This window comes from Ursus maritimus, unplaced genomic scaffold, assembly GCF_017311325.1.
Source record: "Ursus maritimus isolate PB19 unplaced genomic scaffold, ASM1731132v1 scaffold_5, whole genome shotgun sequence".
Lineage (NCBI taxonomy): Eukaryota > Metazoa > Chordata > Mammalia > Carnivora > Ursidae > Ursus > Ursus maritimus.
Genome location: NW_024426663.1, coordinates 31,964,036 through 31,989,008, shown reverse-complemented (window position 1 = coordinate 31,989,008; position 24,973 = coordinate 31,964,036). Strand labels below are relative to the sequence as shown.

The 24,973-nt window shown below is 40.9% G+C and overlaps 2 protein-coding genes across 12 annotated transcripts in view; one reads left to right on the top strand and one right to left on the bottom strand.

The window, feature by feature from the left end:
- The window catches only part of HEXB (hexosaminidase subunit beta), a 75,797-nt gene extending 64,883 nt beyond the window's left edge, over positions 1-10,914 (top strand). The window contains exons 6-14 of the mRNA XM_040622188.1: positions 3,334-3,435; positions 5,350-5,479; positions 6,817-6,997; positions 7,509-7,595; positions 8,794-8,866; positions 9,501-9,675; positions 10,247-10,337; positions 10,448-10,552; positions 10,718-10,914. Of these exons, the coding sequence (XP_040478122.1) occupies positions 3,334-3,435; positions 5,350-5,479; positions 6,817-6,997; positions 7,509-7,595; positions 8,794-8,866; positions 9,501-9,675; positions 10,247-10,337; positions 10,448-10,552; positions 10,718-10,766 (993 nt within the window). The 3' untranslated portion in view covers positions 10,767-10,914. The remainder of the gene's footprint in view (positions 1-3,333; positions 3,436-5,349; positions 5,480-6,816; positions 6,998-7,508; positions 7,596-8,793; positions 8,867-9,500; positions 9,676-10,246; positions 10,338-10,447; positions 10,553-10,717) is intronic.
- GFM2 (GTP dependent ribosome recycling factor mitochondrial 2) overlaps positions 7,602-24,973 on the bottom strand; it is a 67,611-nt gene continuing 50,239 nt past the window's right edge. For 10 of the 11 annotated variants that reach the window (XM_040622185.1, XM_040622186.1, XM_008691293.2 and 7 more), the window contains 6 exons: positions 23,219-23,357; positions 17,559-17,738; positions 15,726-15,841; positions 11,786-11,968; positions 11,071-11,252; positions 7,602-7,983 (listed from right to left, as the gene is read on the bottom strand). In XM_040622185.1, the coding sequence (XP_040478119.1) occupies positions 11,115-11,252; positions 11,786-11,968; positions 15,726-15,841; positions 17,559-17,738; positions 23,219-23,357 (756 nt within the window). In that variant the 3' untranslated portion in view covers positions 7,602-7,983; positions 11,071-11,114. Of the gene's footprint in view, positions 7,984-9,719; positions 9,908-11,070; positions 11,253-11,785; positions 11,969-15,725; positions 15,842-17,558; positions 17,739-23,218; positions 23,358-24,973 lie in introns of all 11 variants that reach the window. The other variant, XR_005832469.1, reaches the window with a different exon arrangement.

Here is a 24,973-nt window from a genome sequence, read left to right as displayed (position 1 = left end):
TACATTCTTGAAATTGGGTTTTTTTGAGCCAAGTTTCTGTTTTAACTTTCTCTTCTATCCCATCCTCCCATTCACTAACTCGTTCTTCTGCCTCATTCACCCTGGCCGTCAGAGCATCTAGTTTAGACTGCATTTGATTCATAGCATTTTTAATTTCTGCCAGATTCACTCTTTTTTCCACCCTTAGATATTCTACATTCTTGTTAGTATTTTTGTTAATATTTTTTCAGGCCTACACATCATCTTGACCGTTGTTACTCTGAACTCTATTTCTGACAATTTGGTTATATCCATATCTATCAGTTCTGTGGCAGAGGCCACAGACTCATTGTCTTTTCTTTGCTAGGGGGATTTCTCCTCCTTGTCATTCTGATGAGAAGAGGTTGCGGGGTGTCCAGAGCCCAAATTATTGACCAGGACCCAGGCCGTGCGCCTTTGTTTTAGAGGGACCTTAGGGATGTGGGCTTCTTGATTTTTCAGCCTGCCTTCTGGGGGAGAGGCCTGCCGCGCCGATACTCAGGCAACCCTGTTTGGGTAGAGTTGCCCCGTCCCCTGCGAGGGGGGATGGGGATGGGCACACTGTGAGCCGGTATTTCCGGGCTTTTGTTCTCTGGCGGCTTTCCCTGGCGGTTTGCTGTGCCTCTTCTGAGAGTCAGAGCAGCAGCGGCCGAATCTCAGCCTCTGTCACAGAACAGAGGGATCGCGGCCCGTTCTCTACTAATGTTCTGGCCACTTTAACTCTGTTTCTGTTGGTGCTGCTCAACCCTGCAGCGTCCCGGGATGTGCGCCCCACACCCGGCGTCCCAGCCCTCACTCTCAGGGCCGGCGCGTCTCTGTCCTTTGTGTTTCTAACGCCGCCAGCCGCCCAGGTTCCCGCGCCGCTCCTGAGCTCCCTGTTTCCGTCCGGTTCCAGTGTGCGCTCGGGAGCTCCAGTTGTCAGTCTGGTGGCGCGCGCACCCGGCTCACGGTCTCAGTCTGCTGTTTTGCGGGTGCCGACCGTGAGCCCCGCCCGCTCCCCCGTGCAGGTGGCTACCGCTTCCCGGCGCCCACGCGCGGCGGCTCCCTCCCCCTTCCGTTTATCTTCCGATATCTCTGCACAGTTTCACGGCTCCCCGCTTCGTACCTCAATACTCAGCGCTGGAGATGTTCGTTTGTAGAGATGCAGATGCATCTTCCTGCATCTTAGGCTGGTTCTGTGGATGTTCAGGCTGGTCTGGTACCTATCCAACTCGACTCAGGGGACCGGCTGAAAAAGGGGTCCCCTACTCCTCCGCCATCTTTTTCCCCTCCTCTGTTTATTTTAGAGAGCACAAGCAGGGGGAGTCGCAGAGGGGGAGGGAGAAGCAGGCTCCCCACTGAGTAGGAAAAACCAGGACATTTTTGACGAGTATAGCTCAGTTACTTTGTAGAATACACTTCAGCCTGTTTGTTTTCTACATGATTAGATTCAGGCCACGTATTTTGGGCATGAATAGGACAGAAGTGATGCTGTGTTCTTCTCCGTGCATATCAGGTGGCACAATGCCTTATTTATTCCACTCCTGGTAATGTTAACAGCCTGGATATTGATGTCATCCGCTATATTTGTCCAGTGTAGGTGTGCTGGTAGATGGGGTTATCCTCCTCCTCTCCACATGGCAGGAGTCCCTTTGGAGGGACACTTGCCAAGGCTAGTGGGTTGATTGGGGCAGGGCATGTGGTGCTGGCAAGATGGATGAAGTGTTAGGTGTTCAGCTCTCTAGGCTGGGGGAGGAGAAGAGAAATGAATGGTGGCTGCCAGCACTTTGATTCTTAGAGAAGCCTCCTAAAGATGCCTGCCCCTCTAGTGCAAGTTCTGAGATTAGTGAATAAATCTCCTTTAGTATACCCCAGGCTTTTTTCAGACTGTTACTTTGTTGCTGTGTCTGGTGGTTATTTATTCTTGCTTTTTAAGGGCAGAGACTTAGTTTCCTCTTGCCCTCTGGCTCTTGGAGTTAAGCCCAGTGATTTTAAAAGGCCCATGGGTTTTCAAAGCCAGATGTTAATAGGGACTCATCCTCCCAGTGCAGTTCCCCGGTATCTGGGCTGCCGGGTGTGGGGTCTCACTTCTCTGTGCATCTGAGTCCCTCCTGCTTGGGATTAGGTCTTGCCAGGGCTTTAGTTCCCAACCGTATCTCCACCGCTCTGTTTCCTGTGGCCTTCTGTCTATTCAGCCAGCCTTCAGTGTTAGTTGTCCACATGTATCTTGGCGTGTCAGTGGGAGAAGGTGAACTTGGGGTCTTCGTACTCTTCTACCTGACCCCCACATCTTTTACCTAATTCTGTATCTTCTCAGTATCCGGGTTGGGAAACTAGAGCCCAAGGGCCAAATCCAGTTTGTCACCTGTCTTCGCTAATGAAGTTTTCCTGGAATACAGCCACGTCCTTGTGTTTACACTTTGTGTGGCTCTACAATGGCAGGGTCAGTGGTGACGGAAACCGTGTACCTCACAAAACCAAGATATTTACTTTTGGGCCCTTTATGAAAAAAGTTTGCAAGCCCCTGGTCTTGACTGAGGAACTCCCTCCTCTGATGGTAAAAATCTTGCCATTTTCCACTAAAAAACTTTGACTTCTTTGCATAATTCCCTTGTAGGTCACCTGTTTCCCAAATGCATCAGCAAATCCTTTCAGTCCTAATGGAGAAGGGAGGCTTCTTTAAATTTTAATTACCTGGTACGGCAAACCAATCTCCCCCTCTTAACCGTTTTTTTTTTTTTATCTTTTTCAAATAGTCTGCTTATATTTTACATAAACATTACATTGTTCCTCCGGAATGTACATAAAATTGACAATGATTTCCCCAGGAATTTCTGAGAATCCTGCATTTTTACCAAGTTTCTTTCATTTCTAAAGGAAGGGATGGCACTGAAATCTCAGAATTGTGTTGAAATCTGTAAATGACTTTTTCTGTGGGGGATTCTAAGTCCCGGTACTTATATACCCCATTGTTTCCCCTGCTCTTTTTCCAAACATTGATAGCAGCTAAGAACTATTTTCCATTTTTGGCCAACTCCTAAATACTTGGAATTTAGAAGACTGCTACCTTCTCATAGAACAAAGTTCTAGCTCCTTGTTTAGAATAAACATGCTGAACAGGCCTTTTGAAAAGTGACATGTCACATGAAGTATAGAAGGTACGTTATACTTCTTTCGCATTCTCGCTTTGCTGAAAAAGAAATGTAAAAGGGAGTAGACATGTTGGAAATGATCTTGAATATAGATAAGTTAATTGGATTGTGTATGTATTATGTCTGTGTATATTACATCTGTGTGTGTATTATATGTAATTTTTTTAAACATGTTTGCTTGCAGGATGCCATGGCTTTTAATAAGTTTAATGTTCTCCACTGGCATATAGTTGATGACCAGTCTTTCCCTTACCAGAGCGTTGCTTTTCCCGAGTTAAGCAACAAAGTGAGTAATTGATGTTACTATAGTCTGTCTTCAAAAATGTTTGTCTGGTTTCATCAGAAGTTTTTAGCTTAAATGTTTCTTACAGATAGAATTAAAGTGTGAAAGACGGTTGTGGTTTAAAACCTTTTTAATAGGCTGTGGCTTAGCAATTTAGATCCATAAAACTGTTTTTATAGTTGTTATTGTAAACGTAAATAATCTCTAGTTGTTACACAAATAAAATTTAAAAAAACTTAATGAATATAGGAGACCTGAAACACTCATAACTAATAAAAGGTTTAAGTACTGTTATCATGTAGACTAGAATTGTATTGGATTCTGTGAAAGGATTTTTTCTCTCTGAAAAACTACATAGAGAATTTTAGAGATGAGAGCTCCTTAAAAAATTAATGGTTGTCTCAGAAAGTGTTCAGATTAAGTGTATTATGAAAGACTGGAGGTGGGAGCAAGCCTCATGTCATCTCATTTAATCCCCCTGTAAATACAGACTGTTACTGACCTCCTCATCCCAAGTTGCAGTTAGGAAGGGACAAACCCAGGGCTCTAAATGTTGTCCTCTGTCCCTAATCCCAAGCTTTCTTCCATTGTTACGATGTAGTACAGGTTGAAATGTTCGTGGCACTCCTCTGTTTTTGTTCGCTTTTGCTTTACTTTTTATTACACAAAATCTCAAACATATGCAGAAGTAGAATAATGACTTCCATGTCCTTGTCACTCAGCTTCAGTAATCAGTACCTGGCCAGTCTTGTATCACCTGTACTCACCCTCCCTTGCCACCATTATTTTTCATGAAAATCCCAGACTGCATATCTCATTTGTAAAAAGGTCTGTTTTTGTTAAAACAAAAAACCCCATAATATATTGCAGCTGAAAAATTAACAATCCAGCTAGCCAGTCATTACTTACATTTCCCCAAGTGCCTTTACCTTTTCTTAATGAAAACAATCTGGAATGCAGATGAGTTCCATACCTAGTGGTCAGTTCGTATGTCCATTAATTGTCTTCTGATACATAGGTGACCATCCCCGCCCATTTACTTTTTTTGGGGTAATGTTACTTTTGTTAAAACTAAATCATTTTTCTGCTTCCCAAAGTCTGGTTTTTGCTGTTTGCATCCCTATACTGTCAATTAATACATTCTTTTGTCTCCTATATTATAATTGAGTAGATCTGATCTGCTTATAAATTTAGATATAGCTTATAATTTCTATGTAATATTTATCTATACCTTGAGAAATGTGCTACAGTAACACCTTTAATTGACCTTTATCTTTAGTTAAAACCCATACTAATTTTTCAAGTGACTTATAAAGGGATTGAGGGTAATCTAAAAAAACAAAAAACCCCAAATCACTTAGCATGTCTGGGGATGTTTTTAAAGCTGATGGTAATTAAAATGACTTTGAGAGGTGACAGCTCAGCTTTGTAATAGTGTGTAAATTTTTATTGTAAAACTGAAAAGAACAATGTACTCAAAGTTCACACGCTTTGCAGTCAAACATTTTATTTCTATTTTGTTGTATGGTTACATGATGGTAGATGTTCCTGAAACAAGAGTTGCTGGCTGAGATAGGTCTATTCTTAAATCCGGAATTAACCCACAGTGTGCTGAGAGCTTACTGATAAGATATGGTAAACAAATAATTTACTGGCTGGCTCAGTCAGTAGAGCATGTGACTCTTGATCTTGGGGTTGTGAGGTCAAGCCCCACATAGGACGCAGAGCTTAGTAAGGAATGAATGAACGAATAAAAAAATAAAATGGGATTAAAGAAAAAAAAATCTCCCAACATTGCATAGGACTGTTTAATACATAGTGATGCTAGAAAAATCACCTATCCAATACCAAACAGAACTGTTCACAGTATCCTAGACAAATACATTCCATACATTTTAATAAATATGGCTTTTATAGGGAAGCTATTCTTTGTCTCATGTGTATACACCAAATGATGTCCGTACAGTGATAGAATATGCCCGATTACGAGGGATTCGAGTCATACCAGAATTTGATAGTCCTGGACATACACAGTCTTGGGGAAAAGGTAAGGAGTGTCTTTTTTAAGTTACAAAGTGAGTACCTGAGTTCTTCCATCTTTTATGACCTGATGTTTATTCATTTTGTTCTTAACTGTGGTTTGCACCAAGGTAGCACTATTGACAGATGGAATTGAGTAATTATCGTGAGCAAGTTACTATGCTAGGCACTGCCCAAAGTATGAAAACAAGGGCTAAAAGAGAGATTACAAGTAAAGCGTGCTAAGTCAATGTAAGAAACGGTTTCATGGAAGAGAAGAACACTTAAAATGCTCTTGAGAGATCAAAAAATATATTCATGTTTCTGGTAAAGGGAATAACAGGAAAGGCATTAGCCGAACCAGGGTAACGCAGCAAAGAGCAGTAAGCACCACAGGGCGGGTAAGAACTGGCGGTGGAGCCACACTACCTGGGTTTGATCCTGTTTCTGCCTTTTCTAAACTGAGGGACCTTGAACAAGTTATATAGGATGTCTCACCTCCGTTTCCCCATCTTTAAAATGTAGTAATGGTCATGTAATATTTTTGAGGGTTAAATAATGCATATAAAGCACATAACACAGCAGCCAGCATTTATAATTGTTCAGCATTTATTACCAGCGTAGACCTGGAGAATACTGGGAAATCTGGTGAAGCACAACGTAGAGGGCCTTGGGTGAGCCATGTGGGCTCCATCAGGACACATGGAAGCCACTGAATGTTACAGGGAAGAAGCATCACATGATCGGGCCCACACTCCAGGAAAACCTATGTGAGGAAGTGACAGTTTGGAAGGGGAAAGAAACTGAAGTCCTAGACCAGAATGGTGATAATGGGAATGGAAAATAATGTACAGAACTGAGAGACATTCTTAATATATGATCCACAGAACTTGGCAGCTGCAGCTGATCAACTCTAGAGGAGAAGGAAAAGTTAGGAGGAGGATGGTAGTACCCTCACCAGAAAACAGTGATCAGAAGGAGCTCCTGCAGGAACTTACTGAGCAGAGAATTTAGGTTTTTTTAGGTGGTATCTGAAGTGCAGCTGTGGGTTAATCGTGTTGAGCAGGAAATTGGAAATATGGATTGAAGATCAAGAAAAAGGGTCTGGGTGAGTTGAAGATTTGGGAGTTAATATTTAAAATATTTGAAGTAGATAAATTAGAGTAATGGAAAGGGAAAAAAGAGGTACAGGGGATAGGATTCAAGAAACAACTCCTTATCTTATTTGGAAGAAGTTACCACAGTAACTCTTAGTAAATGTGCTTACCTTTTTCTGTATAAATTCTCTAACAGCTTCAACAAAAGAAAGTAGTATAATCATATGCAAACCCATGTCTGTCTTTGTGATTAAAATACTTCCTCCAGGTCAGAAAAACCTCCTGACTCCGTGTTACAATGGACCTAAGCAGTCTGGGACCTTTGGACCTATAAACCCTATTCTGAATTCAACTTACTGCTTCCTGTCTCAGTTTTTCAAAGAAGTTAGTACGGTGTTTCCAGATCAGTTTGTTCACTTGGGAGGAGATGAAGTGGAATTTACATGTTGGTATGACAATTCTTTAAAATCCTTATTTTTTTAACCGTTGCATTTGAAGTAGGTATTAGAGGTCTCCACATGAAAAGAAAGATTGGGGGGAAGATCTCTGCTTGTAAGGTTTTTAGTAACATAACTTCAGAGTACAAGCTTTTAGGAAGGAGAATCAAGATGTGAAAGACCGTGGAGATTGAAAACACGACAGTGAACAGGAATGGCTTTGGGGAAATGGCGGTGATTAAGTGGGGGAGATTATTTCAAATAAAAATTGTCTTTGTCAATTGCCGTAGAGAGGCACGAGGGAGGGAAAGCCATTTTCACAAGAAACCAGCTTCTAGAAAAAAATTATTTGCAGTGGAAAACTAGGATAACTCATAATAAAGTTTTTCAGGCTCATTTTCTCCCTAAAATTGTAGTTTAATAGTTCCAAATATGCACAAACGAAACTAGGGATGGATGCTGCTTTAAAGACATTGGGTTTATCAAACTTTTAATGCAATTTTAATCACCGTTTTTGTTTAAGGGAGTCCAACCCAGAAGTCATCGCTTTCATGAAGAAGAAAGGCTTTGGCAGAGATTTTCAAAGACTACAGTCTTTCTATATTCAAAAGTAAGTGACGTGTTAGCCTGCTTCTATGTTTATTTCATCTGTGCTTTTTGTAAAAGGGTTAGCTATTTAGTGCCTTTTTTTTTTTCCTTTTTCTCGCCACCCCTTGTCAAAGTGCAGATATTGTATACTTTGTTGCCCAGAGTGTCAGTGAAAAAAATCATCAAAAGGAAGCAGTATCTACTGCTTTCTGTAAAGCAATGATATGACGACTAAGACTGTAGTGTTGAAGGGTAGCCCTCCCCTGCTCAGAGGATTCAGTTCAAAGCCGTAGCTTCCCCGTGAAGTTTTTATCACTGTCCAGCCTGTGGATTTCATCTCCTTTGGTCAACTCCAGAAACATTTACTTGGTATCTGTGACGTCCAGTATGATAACCACAGCTGCAGGTGGCTGTATTTAAATTAAAAGGAAGAAAATTATAAATTCAGTTCCTTAGTCACATCAGCCACATGTCAAGTATTCAATAGCTGGATGAGGCTAGCGGCTACCACATTGCAAAGTGCACAGATAGACTGTTTCCATCATTGCAGGAACTTGGACAGGAATGGTACTGTTCTATATAAGTAAACTTTTTTTAAATGACCAGATAGTAAATATTTTAGGCTTCATGGGCCCCATGGTTACATAGTACTCTTGTTTTTTAAACAGTATTTACAAGTGTGAAAACCACTCTTGGCTAATGAGCCATCCAGAACAAGCTATAGTTTTCCAAATCTTGAATTAAGGAAGGTCAGATTCTAGCCTTTTCCTGTTTTGCTTTTTGTGTGGTACATTCTAATCCTGCAGAATACCTGGCGTTGTCTAAATACCAGGAAATATTTGCGGACCAATTATCAGCAACTGTTGAATGCTATATAGTTGACATCACAGGCTAAATTACAGTTTGTTCTAAGCTATCCATGCAGTTACCAGAGATTGTGGTTTGTAAACTACCCTGCGAGTTGCCATGTCCTCCCCGCTTCGGGACATGCTTAGCACGTTCATTCAGCAAATGACTTTTAAACCCCTCTCCTGTGTGACATGTTGAGCCATGTGCTGGAAAAACCGTAGCAAATGCTGCTCTGAAGCTGTGCTGTAATGAAAGGCCCTCCCAACACTGCAGTCCTCTATAGAAAACGTTCGTACTTTAAACTCACTGTTAAGCTCATGCTCTGAAATAACTTCTTTTCTCCCCCACCCCCCTGCCCTCCTCAACGGTAGGCTTTTGGGTATCGTTTCAACTGTAAACAAGGGAGCCATAGTCTGGCAAGAGGTTTTTGACGATCACGCAAAGGTGAGTAGTATGCAGACTGCATTTGATTCTAATAATACGAGAGACTTACATCTTGGAAGGAAGGAATCCTAAGGAAGTTGTTGCCAACATGATGAGGAAGTTAGCTCACCTTTGAATTTAAACTTTGGGCAACAGTGGTAGACTGAGACCAGTGCCACCTTTCCATCTCTCCCTTCCACCTTCCTCCCCCCACCACCTCATTATTTGTCACATAAGGGCAGAAAAAACAAGAATGAATGAGTCAGTATTGCTACAAAGGTAGTTTTAAATTGTCAGTGTGTGTGCTTTTTTTTTTTCCTTCAGGTAAGTGACTATTTCAAATCCAGCTACTAGTGTTATCTCTCCAGAAGGGTGACATCCTCAAAGTCACAATAACGGTAGTGTGGTACAAATGGGAATAAAGCCTTAGTGCATTTTACCAATGTGGTGGCATATATAGGCAGAAGTTAAATATCCAACCTTAAGGCTGATGAGACTTCTAATTTTAAGGCTCTACAGCCAGTAATGTTTAGTACTAGCTCTGAAGGGGAAAAAATGTGTGTTTTTTTCAAGAATCTTAGGAAGTTATTTTTCTAGCTACAGTGGCTTTGTAATTGTTGGACCTCATCACATGTACTGTTTGTAACTTGAACAGCTAAACCCAGGCACAGTTGTTCAAGTATGGAAAAATGAAATGTATCCTGTGACACAAGCTGCAGTCACGGCAGCTGGCTTCCCTGTGATCCTTTCTGCTCCTTGGTACTTAGATTGGATTAGTTACGGACAAGATTGGAGAAATTACTATAAAGTGGACCCTCTTGATTTTGATGGTAAGTGAAGCATACTTCCCCTAAAGACCCTTGATTGCGTTAACCTTGTGTCTCCTCTGGTAAAACATGAGGAAGGTTGTGGTCCAGTTCCATGGATTTTAGGCCGCGTAGTCTTTGGGTCTGCATCCTTGGAGGGATGGGGTAGCAGGAGGAATGGCAGAGCTTTAGGCTCTCAGACCCTGTTCCTTAAGAACAGTTTTACTTAGTCCAGCTTCATTAAACACCAAATTTCCTTCAAGAAAAAAAAGTATCTCAAGTCTATTAGGAATTGACATAACTTTCTCTAGAAGGTATTTTCTGACATTGTGGCACACTGTTCATTGGCAACAAGAGGGAAAAATGGTTCTGGAACCCAAGTAAAACTGAAAGTCAAAATAGGCTAACAAGCACTATGGGAATAAAGTTTGCTACCCTTTTTTGGTGCCAAAAGCACGAATATCTCCCAAGGTTCTGCTGACCACACAACAGCAACGTTGCCCTACAACAAAGGTGGAATGAGAAACCAGTTCTTGCCTCTGTAAAAGCTTCGAGCAACTACTTCATTTACATCAATTCAATGATTTTAATGCAGGTTCTCAAGAACAGAAAAAACTTGTCATTGGTGGAGAAGCTTGTCTATGGGGAGAATATGTGGATGCAACTAACCTCACTCCAAGATTATGGTATGGAATTTAAATGGTGGTGACATTTGAATTTTTAAATTTTCCCAAACATAAACTTTAGGAACACGTGACTTTAAATTGCTTTGGTTAACGTGTGGTTTAACTCTCAGGCCTCGGGCAAGTGCCGTTGGTGAGAGACTCTGGAGTCAACAGAACATCAAAGATCTAGAGGATGCCTACGACAGACTAACCATCCACCGCTGCAGAATGGCCAGGTGAGACAGGACCCTAATTAAATCACTAATTTTTGGAGGAAAGGTATTTTATAAATACATGGAATTTTGTAGTAAGTCTTTTTTTTCATTAATGCTATGGGTGGTGAGTCTGACTTTAATTAAAAACTTCTCTAATTCATACTTAAAACTTTATCTGTTCTATAGACGGGGAATAGCTGCAGAACCTCTTTTTACTGGGTACTGTAACTTTTGAGTACAAAAGAAGAGCCTAAACAAAGAAGAAAATAGAAGAGGGCGAAGCCCACAGCAATCTGTTCTACGGTCAACTTGATTTTGAAATCATGGAAATTAAAGTTTCGTATTGTTTTTAAATAAAATGTATCTTTTTAAAACCAAAAAAACCTTGTGATAACAATGTATTCCACAGTAATAACTTTCTAGATCCACAGTACAGTTCATGTACATAACTTTCAACATCATTTCTCCTTCCATAGAGCAGAATGAGCAGCTCCAGTGCCACTGTCAGTTTAGTTTAGTAAAATAATAAAAATTCTTACTGAGAAAGCAGTAGGGAGGTGCTCATGAGGTTGTCTCCGAAGACCTACAGCACTTGGGTCAAGCCACTCCGCCGGCTGAGCAGTGTAGTTTGGTCTTGAGGGTTCATGGCTTGATAATTACAGAGTTCTAAGGCAAAAGTAGCTGAGCCGGAGGTAAGTGTTCGAAGCACAGTTGAATAACCCTAATCAATCAAAATAATTTATGTTACCAAATTTAAGCCTCATGTATCTCTTCATCTTTTCACCATTTTCAGAATACATAATCAGATGTATTCCCTGGACTCAGTAAGTGCTTAGAAGGGGAAAAAAAGGCCATTGAGGCTGGTGCCACAGCTTGGTACAACACACCTCAACCTGTGTGGAGAACGGAAATGATCCACCAGGCTGGCTCTTGTCCCCTGGATAGCCGTAACAGTTTAAATCCAAAGACCTAACAGTTCAAACATGTATCCTCTAAATCAAATCCCTGATGTCTACTTTTGTTCAGCATAAATATCTCCAGTATTAAAAAAAATACTTTTTGGGGCAGGTGGGTGGTTCAGTTGGTTAAGCATCTGCCTTCGCCTTGGGCCATGACCCCGGGGCCCTGGGATCCAGCCCCGCGTCGGGCTTCCTGTTCAGTGGGGAGCCTGCTTCTCCCTCTGCCCCTCCCTGCTTGTGCTCTCTCTCACATAAAAATTTTTAAAAAGGTACTTTCCAGTCAATAAGTACCTACCATAATTTCTGCTAAGGGAACAAATCCAATAACAATTTTGTTTTCCTGACGAGTCTGGATTTCCTGAATGGTTCCTCTTCTTTGTGCCAGATCTGCCAGGACAGGGCTGAGGTAATCTCTTGTCACTGTCACCTCGAGATTCATCAGGGGCTCTAAAACTTGCTTATCAGCTTTCTTCAGAGCCTAAAGAAGTTAAAACAGTGTTAACCCCCCTTCCTTAAATTAGAAATCAAATTTCCATTAAAAATTCATAAAAACCTAAGCCTAGACCTATAGCAAAAAAGACATAATAAGCCTGCTTTAAGTGTCTATAAAGCTAATATATTTCTTCCTTGCTGAAACCATGTGTTTTGTTCCTGATGCCTACTATACAGAAACACATTCTCGACAAAAGGCAAAAACAAGCACATAAATAACATGCAAACTGAAAAAAGCCACTGTGATGCATAGGCAAGTGGACACTGGACGAAACAAACAAACTGGAGTCCCAAACTGGCTAATGGGTTTTGGAGGGTATATGCAAGCACTGTAAGTACCAGTGGGTTTGATTTTAAAAGCTAGAGCCTGCCAAGAGTTCAAAACCATCCTAAGCCTCTGGTTATTAGGTAGGATTTAATAAACTGAGACCTAGCAATGGAAACTACCTAAGTAAGAGAGCTAGGGCTCTGGAATGTGCCCTCACCCTACTGTTAGCTGTTCATCGTTCTGTTCTCACTCCACCACTACTCACTCCTCACTATTACTGAGGCCTTACAGGGGGCATTCTCACCGTCTGCATTAAGTAAAGGTTCTAGGCCTTAAATCCTTTTGTCCCTGATCAGTCACCACCTCCCCCACCTCTTCTCCTGCCCCTCACCAGCACAATCACGAAAAATGGCCACATTACTAAAATCAAGAGTATATTCTCATTATCACTGAAATTTCAAAACCCGGCGCATGTATATAGTAAAACAGTTCTTCATACCTTTAAAATCTAACCAACTGAAATGACTCACCTATAGAAAATATATCTAACATTCCTTCTTTAATGAAAATATTGCTAAAAAATAATGACTGTCAGCAGCAAACAACTGTGTATCTTCTCTTTCCAATTCTTAACACAGAGCTTCACATACTGTCTTTTGGGACAAAATACTGGAGTGGGAAAAGGTAAACATTAAAAGGAAAAATGCTATAACCAAGGAGAGGATTGAATACTGTGTAACTAAGGTACACAGCATCTGTCCTCAGTCCTCTGTTCACGTTCTCCTGGCAATACCACCTAATTCAGAGTTTCAAAAACATCGATATAGCTTCCTCAAAACCTTCATACTTCACACAGACTACGGGCTGAGTGCCCCAGCCCTGTACACCATACTGGCCTGCTTCAGGACAGTGTCCAAATATCCCACAGCAATCCCAGATGACCTCATTTCCTTTCACAAACAAACATTCTTGTGTGCTCTTTCCTATTTCTGTGGATGGCTTCATAATCTTCGCTTCACCTGAACATACATTTTTTTAACTTTCTTTTCCTGAAGTAGCTATAAGATTTCCATTCCTACCGCTGATATGCTAGTTCAGACACAGTCCATTCTCTGTCCCAGACTATCTCCTTCTTACCTCTAGTTCCTCCTGTATTCCGGTGATTATACTGCCCGCATCAAAAATTTAAATTTTTTACCACTATTCTCAAAACAAACCTCAAACTCCTGCATGTCGTTTTGAAAGGTTTCTCTATGGGCTGACTCTATACTACTTTTCCAACAGTCTTTCACCACTACTCTGCCTTCATCCGGCTTTCTGGAATGCCCCCAAACTGACAGCTCAGATATTCCTTCCAAGAATCCTAATTCCCCGTCTGCAATGATGTGGATGGAACTACAGGGTATTATGCTAAGCAAAATTAGAGAAAGAAAAATACCAAATGATCTCACTCATATGCGGAATTTAAGAAATAAAACAGATGAACATAGGGGAAGGGAAGGAAAAATGAAAACAGGGAGACAAAGCCTAAGAGACTCTTAACTGTAGGAAACAAACTGAGGGTTGCTGGAAGGGAAGGGGTGGGGCGGGTGGGGTAACAGTGATGGGAATTAAGGTGGGCATGTGATGTAGTATCTGGGTGTTATATGCAACTGATGAATCACTCAATTCAACCCCTGAAACTAATAATACCCTATATGTTAATTGAACTTAAATTTAAAAAATTAAGCTAGCAGAAAGTTTAGCCTTCACCACAGTAAAATAAATCCAGACAAGACAGACAGACATATCCCATTTGTGTCCATCTCGGCACACTGTAAACTCAACAAAGATGGCTCAATAAATACAGGAAGCATCATTAACTTCTAATAAGGAGAGAGAAAGCTTCCCTATTAGATGAAGCTTAACAAGGGCTGCAGTACTTCTATTAGAAGTACTTCATTTAACATACTAAAACTAAAGAGTAAATGTAAGCTCCCATGAAGTTAATGATCTCAATAAATATACTATCCAATTCAGAAACACTTTTAGAAGGCATATTAAGCTTCTGAAGGACTGATCAATATAATGGAGCTTGGGGTTAATTTAGAAACATGACATCATCTTTCAGGTTACTGACTAAAACCAATTTCAGGAGAACTTGAAACATTTTTAGAGATATTCTCAACATTTGAATCATGAGTGATTTACAGGTATTATTTCTAGCTATGCTTAAGCAAACTATTTAAATAATGCTTTTTGAATGTAGGTTTTTTTTTAATCAAAAAACTTTAAGAAATATGAACTTGAGGGGCGTCTGGGTAGCTCAGCCAGTTAAGTGTCAGACTCTGGATCTCAGCTCAGATCTTGATCTCAGGGTCATGAGTTCAAGGGCTCCACACTGGGCATAGAGCCAACTTAAAACAAAAAGTATGAACTTGAACTCACATAAACGAGACATTACGTTCCACCTTCGTAAGTCAGGGACTTAGGGTATTTACATTAACTTCATAATTTTGGATTCAAATGAGCTGTAGAAAATCAAGTCTCAAACACAGTCCAAAATTTTAGAAAATTGTTTTAAAAAGCAAGTGTTTTAATGCAAATCAATCACGTACAAAACTACAGTATTCCCACACTGAAAGGAATGCACAGAGTCAGCACTTAGCACACTAAGATCCCGTGAGTTACTTCGGCTCTGGTATCTTACTGAGGCAAGACGCTCAAGGACATACAGGCAGGTAACCATGCTAAGATCAGACTGCTTGATTACTTTCCTAAGGTTAGGTGCTTATCTTGAAACTTTTTTTCAGTGAGACTTCTCTGATTTCAGTGATCTTTGATTAAGGTAGTCTTACTCAGATAAACAGCAACTCCACAATTGGAACTAATATTCTATCTTTAGTGTTCTTTAGATCACAGTCCATCTTGGGCCCGGCTGACCCCCAAAATGTCCCCTACTCAAACTACTAAGCTTACCGCTAACAGTTGTGTGTCTGGGATGCGGAAACCAGAAATGCCGACTAAGGAAACCTGCCTCTCCGGCAAAATCAGAGATTTCCTGGCCATCGTGCTAAACAGTAATTTCCTAGGTTCTCTTTCAAATATAACCATGGTGATTAAGAACTCAAAGATTCTCCAAGGTACAAACCCTTCTTGACTATAGGACTGAGAAGGCAACATTAACAGTCTGAGGCACTGGGACGCCTGGGTGGCTCAGTCGATAAGCGTCTGCCTTCGGCTCAGGTCATGATCCCAGCGTTCTGGGATCGAGCCCCACATCGGGCTCCCTGCTCAGCGGGAAGTCTGCTTCTTCCTCTCCCACTCCCCCTGCTTGTGTTCCCTCTCTCGCTGTCACTCTGTCAAATAAATAAAATCTTTAAAAAAAAAAAACAGTCTGAGGCTCTGCCAAGCACGGCTGCCTGTGCAGCAGTGGTGCACTACTGTCAGGAGAGTCACCTTAAAGCAAAAAGGATAACACAGGATAGTTCTATACCTTTTGTACGCATCTCGACACACAGGCAGAAATCATCGTTGTGGAAGTACCAGGATGAATTACCAGTGAATGTAAAGTAATCGCCACATCTTGAATTGGGGATCCAAGCAATGGTCCTACGCAAGGAAAAAACAATGGTGTTAGCACTCAACATGCAGTGAGGAGTAGATACAGGGAGAGGACTTCTGGTTTTCAGTTCATGGAGGCAGCTTATAAGCTGTCACTCTGTCCCAGGAAGTAAGAGGCGGAACAGACCGAAAAATCAGCAACTCTTCTTGGATCCATAAGAGAGGAGAAGACAAAGGACAAAACCACTGCCCCAAACACTTGAGAGACAGGTGAACATCGGAAGTCACAGCTTCCTGGAGCAGAGGCTCACTAGCCCAGGAACCACTGCCAGGGTAGGAAACCTCAACTATAACTGATGAACTGCTGGAGGCTCAGTGTGGACAAGTCTGGGAGTTAAAACACTCCAGGGGGACCCAGTCATAAATCATAAGGTGGACCTCCCACAATTTTGTGAGGTTTACCTCCAGGAACTCAAGCAGGTTCTTACCCTAAGTATCAGAGAAAAATCTCCTTATACTTCTGACAGAAGGGTAAAGAAACCATTCTGTAATACTCCAGAGCACACTGTTCTTACAAAGTCCTGCTGTCAGGGGAAACTAGTTAACTAGAGCCTAACCAGCAAGGGCATTAGCAGGACCTAACCGACTTGAGTGACGTACCAAACTCCAGTCCACCCTAGCTGTCCTGTCCAACCGGAGGCCAGTGGAAAAAAAATAAACATGTGTGCAGCTCCCAGTCCAGAGGCATGGGCTCACTGTAAAACTGAATCCTAGTCCTAGGGCTAGCGAATACTTCCCTTTTCCCCACACCTGATCTCCACATTACTAAAGGCATGTTTACAGCCGTTCCTTTTACCCAGTACATCATGTCTGGCCATCAAGAAAAACTTAAAAGGCATATTAAAATGCAAAAGCACAATATGAATACAGAACAAGCATCAGAACCAGACACGGTAAGGATGTTGTAATAATCCTATCACATGATTGATTTGCTGAGGACTCTGATAAAGTAGACCACATGCAACAACAGACAGATGGGCATTTAAACAGAGAGAGGAGAAGTCCTAAAAAAGAACCAAAATCCCTGAAATCAAAAACACAGTAAAATAAATGAAGAATGTCTTTGATGGGCTTATAACTAGACTGGACATGGCTGAAGAAAGTGCTGAGGTAGAAATTGTATCCATTGCCCCGCACTGGGCTCCCTGCTCAGAGAGAAGCCTGCTTCTCCCTCTGCCTGCTGCTCTCCCTGCTTGGGCTAACAAATAAATAAAGGAAGGAAGGGAGGGAGGGAGGGAAGAAATTGTATCCATAGAGACCTCTAAAATTGTGAAAAGCAAGGTGAAGACTGGGAAAAAAAACAAACAGGGGCGCCTGGGTGGCACAGTTGTTAAGCGTCTGCCTTCGGCTCAGGGTGTGATCCCGGCGTTATGGGATCGAGCCCCACATCAGGCTCCTCCGCTATGAGCCTGCTTCTTCCTCTCCCACTCCCCCTGCTTGTGTTCCCTCTCTCGCTGGCTGTCTCTCTCTGTCAAATAAATAAATAAAATCTTTAAAAAAAATGAAAACCAACCCCCCCCCCACCCAGAACAGAATATCCAAGGACTGTGGGAAAATGGAAAAAGGTGTAACATACACATAATCGGAAGAGATAGTAAGAAAATACTACCAAAGCTGGAAAAAAAGACAAAATTAATCTATGATATTAGGAGTGACTAAGTGGTTGAGTGTGACACTAGCGCTTACTCTTATTTGAGTACCTTACCTTGGAGGCATGCACTGTGAATTCCATTTTCAACGGCCTCTTGGGAAACCTTTGGAAGATCTTCACTAACACTCGCAGCATACTTGATAACTGGCACAACAGATGATGTTTCAATTGGTTTTACTTCCAGCTCTACAGTCACAAGATGCCGTTTGTCTCCTACAGTTCTATCTAAGGTATCTATGAACAAATTGATTATAGTACCTCAGAGATTTGTTCCAGAAAGATATCAAGATGCTGCAACTCGCAAAATTACAGTCAATAAGTTTAAAGTTTCAAAGAAGATAAAGTGGGAGAAAATATTACAATGGCACTAAATACAATATAAACACGACAAAGTAAAAAGTTCTACCAAGAAAGCGTTTGCTTCTGTGTTCACCAATGTTAGAAGCCAGGTGTGAATCACTGATCAATATTGCTTCAGTGCTGAGATGTGTTGAGGCAGATGATCCCACAAGTTCTGCTATGCAGATGACTCATTTAAACTTTCTGAAATATCTTATGTGACTAAAATTCTTTTAATTCCAAAACTTTTATTTAACTAGAGTACAAAAGGTTATCTAATGAAAATTAAGTCTTTTTAAATTCCGTCAACCCATAAACTGCTAACTTCCATATTCCTCCAGTAATGTTTTATGCATTTCGGACTTTTCTCAAACTAGTGACTTTTTAAAGATTGAAAACAGCATCTCTCATTTGCTAACAACCTACACCTGTCACCAATCTCCAATATTTTACTAAAACAAAACTACGCTGTATTTATATGAGGGACCATGTAACAGAGTAACATACAGCCCAAAGTAAAACTGAGAATTACAGCCTACAATTCCTCTTCATGATTCCTTTTTGAGCTAATTTTTATACTATGAAATATTTTTAACTTAAGGGATCATTTATGAAACCTAAAACTACTGAGAAATAGACCATTACCAGTAACCTACAAGTCTTCCGAAGCAACCGCTATCATGATATATTTAATCATTCCTAAGCTTTTCCTTAGTCATATTACATATGCATGTATCCCCAAACAATACAGTTCACTCTGCTGTGTTTTGAATTTGTTATCCTATTATGTACCCTGCAACTTGCTTCTTTTGCTTCACATTTTTTCTAAGATTTTATTTATTTGAGCGAGAGAGAATGAGCAGGTGGGAGGGGCTGAGGGAGAAGGAAAAGCAGGCTCCCTGCTCAGCAGGGAGCCTGACGTGGGGCTCGATCCCAGGACCCTGGGATCGTGACCTTAGCTAAAGGCAGATGCTCAACCAACTGAGCCACCCAGACGCCTCCTGCTTCACATTTGTAGGTCCTCTGGGGTGATGCATATTGATGCAGCTCATTCTTTTTCATAGCTGTAAAATACTCTATGGTATGAATACAGTACAACTTATACATTCCCTGTCCGTAAATATTTGTGCTGTTTTTTCTTACAGGTTATTACAATGCTATTATGAAAATTCTTATATCTCTCAGTGCACATGTGTAAGAGTTTCCCTAGGGCATAAACCCAGGAGAAGAACTGCTGAGTAGTAAAGTCTGCACACAGTCAACTTCGCAAGGAAGATACCAAGTTGTTTTCACAGTGGTTATATAATTGACACTCCCACCAGAAGTTTTTAGGAGTTTCCATTGCTCAACATCTCACTAACACTTGGCACTGATTTAATTCTTGCCAATTCTACTGGTGTAAAATAGAATCTCATACTTATAAACTGCATGATCCTAATCATTACTAAGAATCTCTTAGTATGTTCATGGGTTTTCTGGGTATCTTTTTTGTGAAATACCCGTTGAATCTTTTTTGGTCACATTTCTCTTGGCTGTCATACTTTCAGTGATCTTTAAAATTTGTTTATATATTCTGAATATTAATGTTTTGTCACTTTCTATATAATGTAAATATCTTTCCTCAACTTTTATCTTTTTGCCTTCTTTATAGTGTATTCTAGTAAACAAATTCTTCATTTTAATAACATCAAATTTATCAATCTTTTAGTTCATGGTTTCAACTTCTGGTGTTCTATAAGTCCTACCTTATCCTGGTTACTAGGATATTTTTGTATTTTCTTTCAAAATTTGAAGATTTTCCTTTCATAAAGTTTTGGGGTTTGATGTTTTTCATATATTAGCATTTCTTTTTTTTTTTTTAAGATTTTATTTATTTGACACAGAGAGAGGGAACACAAGCAGGGGGTGTGGGAGAGGGAAAAGCAGGCTTCCTGCTGAGCAGGGAGCCAGATGCAGGGCTCGATCCCAGAAAGCTGGGATCATGACCTGAGCCAAAGGCAGACGCTTAACGACTGAGCCACCCAGGTGCCCCAGCATTGATTTTCTTCATACTTCATACTACAGGGAAAATTCTGCATCTCTTCTTTCATGTTTAGGGTTTTTTTTGTTTGGTTTGGTTTTCTTTTTTAAAGATTTTATCTTTTAAGTAATCTCTACACCCACTGTGGGGCTTGAACTCATAACTCTGAGATCAAGAGTCACATGCTCTATAGGCGGAGACAGCCAGGGACCCCCATGTTTAAGTTTTCTGATTCAGCTGCAAGTGATTTTTATGTATGGCATGGAGCGGGAATGTAATTAAATCTCTTTCCGTATGGATAATTATCATAGGCCCATTTATAGATTAGTCAATCCATCCTTGGCCACTGAACTGCAATAATACTCTGACATAAATCGAATTTCCACATATGTATGAGTCTGCTTCTAGGTCTTCTGGTTTGTTCCACTGGTCTATTTGTCTGTTTCTAGTTTAATTAGTATCATAAACCACTGTGGCTTTATAATATGTATTCATGTCTGACACACTTCTTTGGGTTAACTTGGTAACTACACAATATTTAGTCTTATCTATGAACACTGTGCTTGTCCATTTAATTTGGTTTTTGTAACGTAACTTTTAAAATTTTTCTGGATGTACACAATGTCAACCTGCCCCTCATTAGTGATTCATCATCACATTGCTACACCGTCTACTTACTAGTTTTTTACCTTGCAACTAATAAGCATCTGTGTGGAGACCCTTTAAAGACTATGCAAATATGCTGCTCCTCCAGACACCCAATATTTAATGATCACAAGAGCTGCAAAATGACTCTCTTCCTACTCCAACCCTCCTCCTCAACATCTAGCAGTCGGGAGTGGGTACTCCACTCTACGGGAGAACTCCCTCTTCTTCCCCATTTGTTTATCTATTACCAGTAGGGACTCATGAATCCCTACTTTGTCTCAATGGCCTATAATTACTAGACTTAAACACTATTCTAATTCATTCAGATATGGCCAGTAGAGCCTCTTCAAGTTGGTTCCTGTGTCCTTCTGACATTCCCCCACAATATAGAGCATTTCCTTCCTTTTTAACATACCATAATGTTCTAGTGCCTGTTTATTCTTGATGAACTTTTTTTTTTTTTTCAAGATTTTATTTATTTATTCTACAGAGATAGAGACAGCCAGCGAGAGAGGGAACACAAGCAGGGGGAGTGGGAGAGGAAGAAGCAGGCTCATAGCGGAGGAGCCTGATGTGGGGCTCGATCCCAGAACGCCGGGATCACGCCCTGAGCCGAAGGCAGACGCTTAACCGCTGTGCCACCCAGGCGCCCCTATTCTTGATGAACTCTTGTTCCTTACTAATACTTTCTATCTCCTTTTATTTCTTCAAAAATATAGTTATTTTATATCCTGCATCCAGTAATTCCAATATCAGAAGCCTTTGCTGTTTTGACTGATGCTGTTTCTACTGCCTTTTTTGCTCGTTGTGCCTTTTCTCATGATTTTGTAACCTGAAAATATTTTTTGAATTGTGATTTAATACTCTTTTATCTATTGGACTTTCTTTGAGGAATGGGTTAAACATACATTTATCTAGAGGCCCCATGTTTTTTTTTTTTTTCCAGGGTCTTTGGAATACTATCAATTCATCAGCCCTTTATACTAAATTCTTTGTTTGGAGTTTTTCTCCAAAAAACTGGTTCTTACGAATTTAGGTTAAAAACCCTATCAGAAGCCAATGGTTACAAATTCCTAAAATTTTGCCCCTTGCCCCCAGAGACAGACAAGTTTCCTTGTCGTCTTCTTTTCATGGAGAAGGCTTTCCCAGTTAATTATTTCCACGAGCATGTGACCCTCAAGTACTAGGTTAGAGGTAACTACCACAGATACCTCCAGAATAGCTAGCTGCTTTGGTGCTGACTTCTTTTCCGAGATTCTTGCTCCAGCTTTCTTTTTGACTGGAAATTTCCATATGTTCTAGCCAGCTCAGACATTAATTCAAAAGATGTTATTTAGGGGTGCTGGGGTGGCTTAGCAGGTTAACCATTTGACTCTTGATTTCGGGTCAGATCATGATCTCAGGGTTGTGAGATCAAGCCCCGTGTTGGCCTCTGTGCTGAGCGTGGCGCCTGCTTAAGATTATTTCTCTCCCTCTCCCTCTACCCCAAGCCCCAGCTTGCACACGCTCTCTTTCTAAAAAAATAAAGATCTGCATTTTCCCAGCATTTCAGTTTTTCCAGATAAAAAGTCCAAAACCAGAGGGGCGCCTGGGTGGCACAGCGGTTAAGCGTCTGCCTTCGGCTCAGGGCGTGATCCCTGCGTTGTGGGATCGAGCCCCACATCAGGCTCCTCCGCTATGAGCCTGCTTCTTCCTCTCCCACTCCCCCTGCTTGTGTTCCCTCTCTCGCTGGCTGTCTCTATCTCTGTCAAATAAATAAATAAAATCTTAAAAAAAAAAAAAAAAAAGTCCAAAACCAGAAATCCTCATATCACTTGCTCCTACATTCTGCTTGTTCAATTTTACAAGTTTTACTGAAAAGTAACCACCTGGCCTTTTTTATAAATCATTGAGTTACATCTGGTTATCCTTAACATCTTTTCTCTATGATTTTTTCTGAAATCTCTCCATGTTTACTCCTTGTGGAAAAGGAGTGATTGTCATGTTCCTGTGCTTAAGAAAACGAAACTGAAACTATCATATATAGAAAAAGCATGAATTCTTAAATTTTGGGACAGAAACATAAAAACTGTACTTTCCCAAGAACATCATCAGCATAACATTATCATATTATTAAATAGATGAAATTATTTTCCACTCACTTTATAGAGTAAAAATAACACATGAACTTCAAATTCTTATACTCATTCTGGTAGTGAGGATTAGTATGAGCCACATACACCAAGCACTTTTTCTACCCCATGACCACCACTGAAAAGCATATTTGTTTGGTAAGGCTCATTGTTTGCTTGATGTAATGAGTGGTAAAAGGAGAGCTGGGTTAAAACAGAACAGAACCAAATCCTGGGGAAAAAAAAAAAAAAAGAAAACACACACATAAAACTTATGCCTGGGGCTCCTGGGTGGCTCAGCTGATTAAGCATCTGCCTCTGGCTCAGGTCAGGTCCTGGGATTGAGCCTGAGGGCCACCCACCCCTCCTAGTCGGGCTCCCTGCTCAGTGGGAAGCCTGCTTCTCCCTCTCCGTGTCTCTCTCCGTGGTTGTGCTTGCTCTCCCTGTCAAATAAATAAAATCTTAAAAAACAAAAACAAAAAAAACCCCTATGCCCACTGATGGAAGATACTAGGGACTATGAACCCTGCTTTCAGAAAACAGATCCTGGAGAGAAAGAAACAAAAACAGCAAATTCTAAATGGTTTATGTTTTACCTGTAGCATGAACTGCATTTAGGATGGTCTCTCGGTATGCCACCTGGAGAGGCCCTAGATAGGTTTCCAGTCCATATTCCCTCTTGATTCGGTCATGAATAATCTCAATATGTAACTCCCCCATACCACAGAGGACGGTCTCGTTAAAAGAGGAAGAAAATAAAACGAAGATAAAAAAAAATGATGTTTATCACAAAATACTATATAAAAGTATGATATCAATGTTATTTTTCATTCATTACAAACCAAGTTTCTTTGCTAATTTCTTTTGGCACCTCCTCAAAACAGTTTTTAACTTTTCTGAGCGGGTAAGTCAATTAAAAGTGAATTGCTTGGGCACCTCGGTGGCTTAGATGGTTAAGCGTCTGCTTTCTGTTCAGGTCATGATCTCAGGGTCCTGAGATCAATGTCCATGTCAGGCTTCCAGCTCATCGGGGAGTCTGCTTCTCCCTCTCCCTCTGACTCCCCCCCTACTTGTGTGCTGTTTCTCTCTCAAATCAATAAACAAAAAAACCCAAAAATAAAAAATATTTTTTTAAAAAGTGAATTGCTGGAGCACCTGATTGGCTTAGTTACTAGAACATGCAACTCTTGATCTCAGGGTGTGAGTTCAAGCCCCACATTGGGCATAAAGCTCAGATAAAAAGAAAAAAAAATGTTTTTAATTTAAAAAGTAAATTGCCAGGCTATTCTGTCCTTATTATGAGATAGTTTAATCAGGCAGGTAGCACCTGGCTAGTACTATACTTCCCAACCATATAGCTTAGTTCTGGTCAATGGAACAGGAATGTAACGGATGCTGGCAACTTCTGGGTTATACCTTTAAAAAAAGAATAAAGCTGTTCTCTTACTGAAGGTGTAGCAAACGGTCTTGAAACATGCAGATGAGGGAAACATCTTGTTAACTGGGGGGTGAAGAGGATAACCTTTTCCGAAACATTCCCAACCACACTGGTATTTTCCACTCATCCTGGAGACCTTATAGTTTTGTGAGTAGTCAAATCTTTCAGACTAGTTTGGACCTTTATTCAACAAAGAAACTGACTTTTATCTTCTTCGAACTGGTGTTATTTAGGGCCTTTGTTAGAGCAAGCAAAATTTGTATCAAAACCAAGCAAGACAGGCTTTTTATTTTTTTAAAAGATTTTTATTTATTTATTTGAGAGGGAGAGCACGAGCAGAGGGAAGAGGGAGAGCGAGAAGCAGGCTCTCTGCTGAGCAGGGAGCCCAAAGCAGGGTAGGGGGTGGAGGGTAGGGGGCCCGATCCTCGGACCCTGGGATCATGACCTAAGCTGAAGGCAGACACTTAACCAATTGAGGTGCCCAATGCATGCTCTTTAGAAAATTTCTGTAGAACAATGGTTGTTATTCTTTAAGAAGGTCTTTGTGTATGAGAAAAAGTACAGTGCAAGGAATCCATACTTGCTCAATCTTATTCATATGCCACCTATGTAGTGAAGAATTAACCTCACCCAAAGAGAGATATGGCCCTTGTCTTTAGCTACTGGTATGTTATCTTTAGGGCAGGATGCTGCCTGGCAAAGTATCTGTTTGTCTGGGGGCTTTGTCCACCAGATTGTGTAATGATGTGATTTATGATGTGGGCTTTGGAATTGCCCTATCAGTTCCAACCTGGAGAGTAAAGGTAGCAGCCTCAACTTATAGGAGGTACTAGAAACTAAATGTCAACCACATAAGCAGTATGTGATCCAGCCTTAATAAAAACTCTGACCAGGGCTGGGGTGAGCCTCTCTG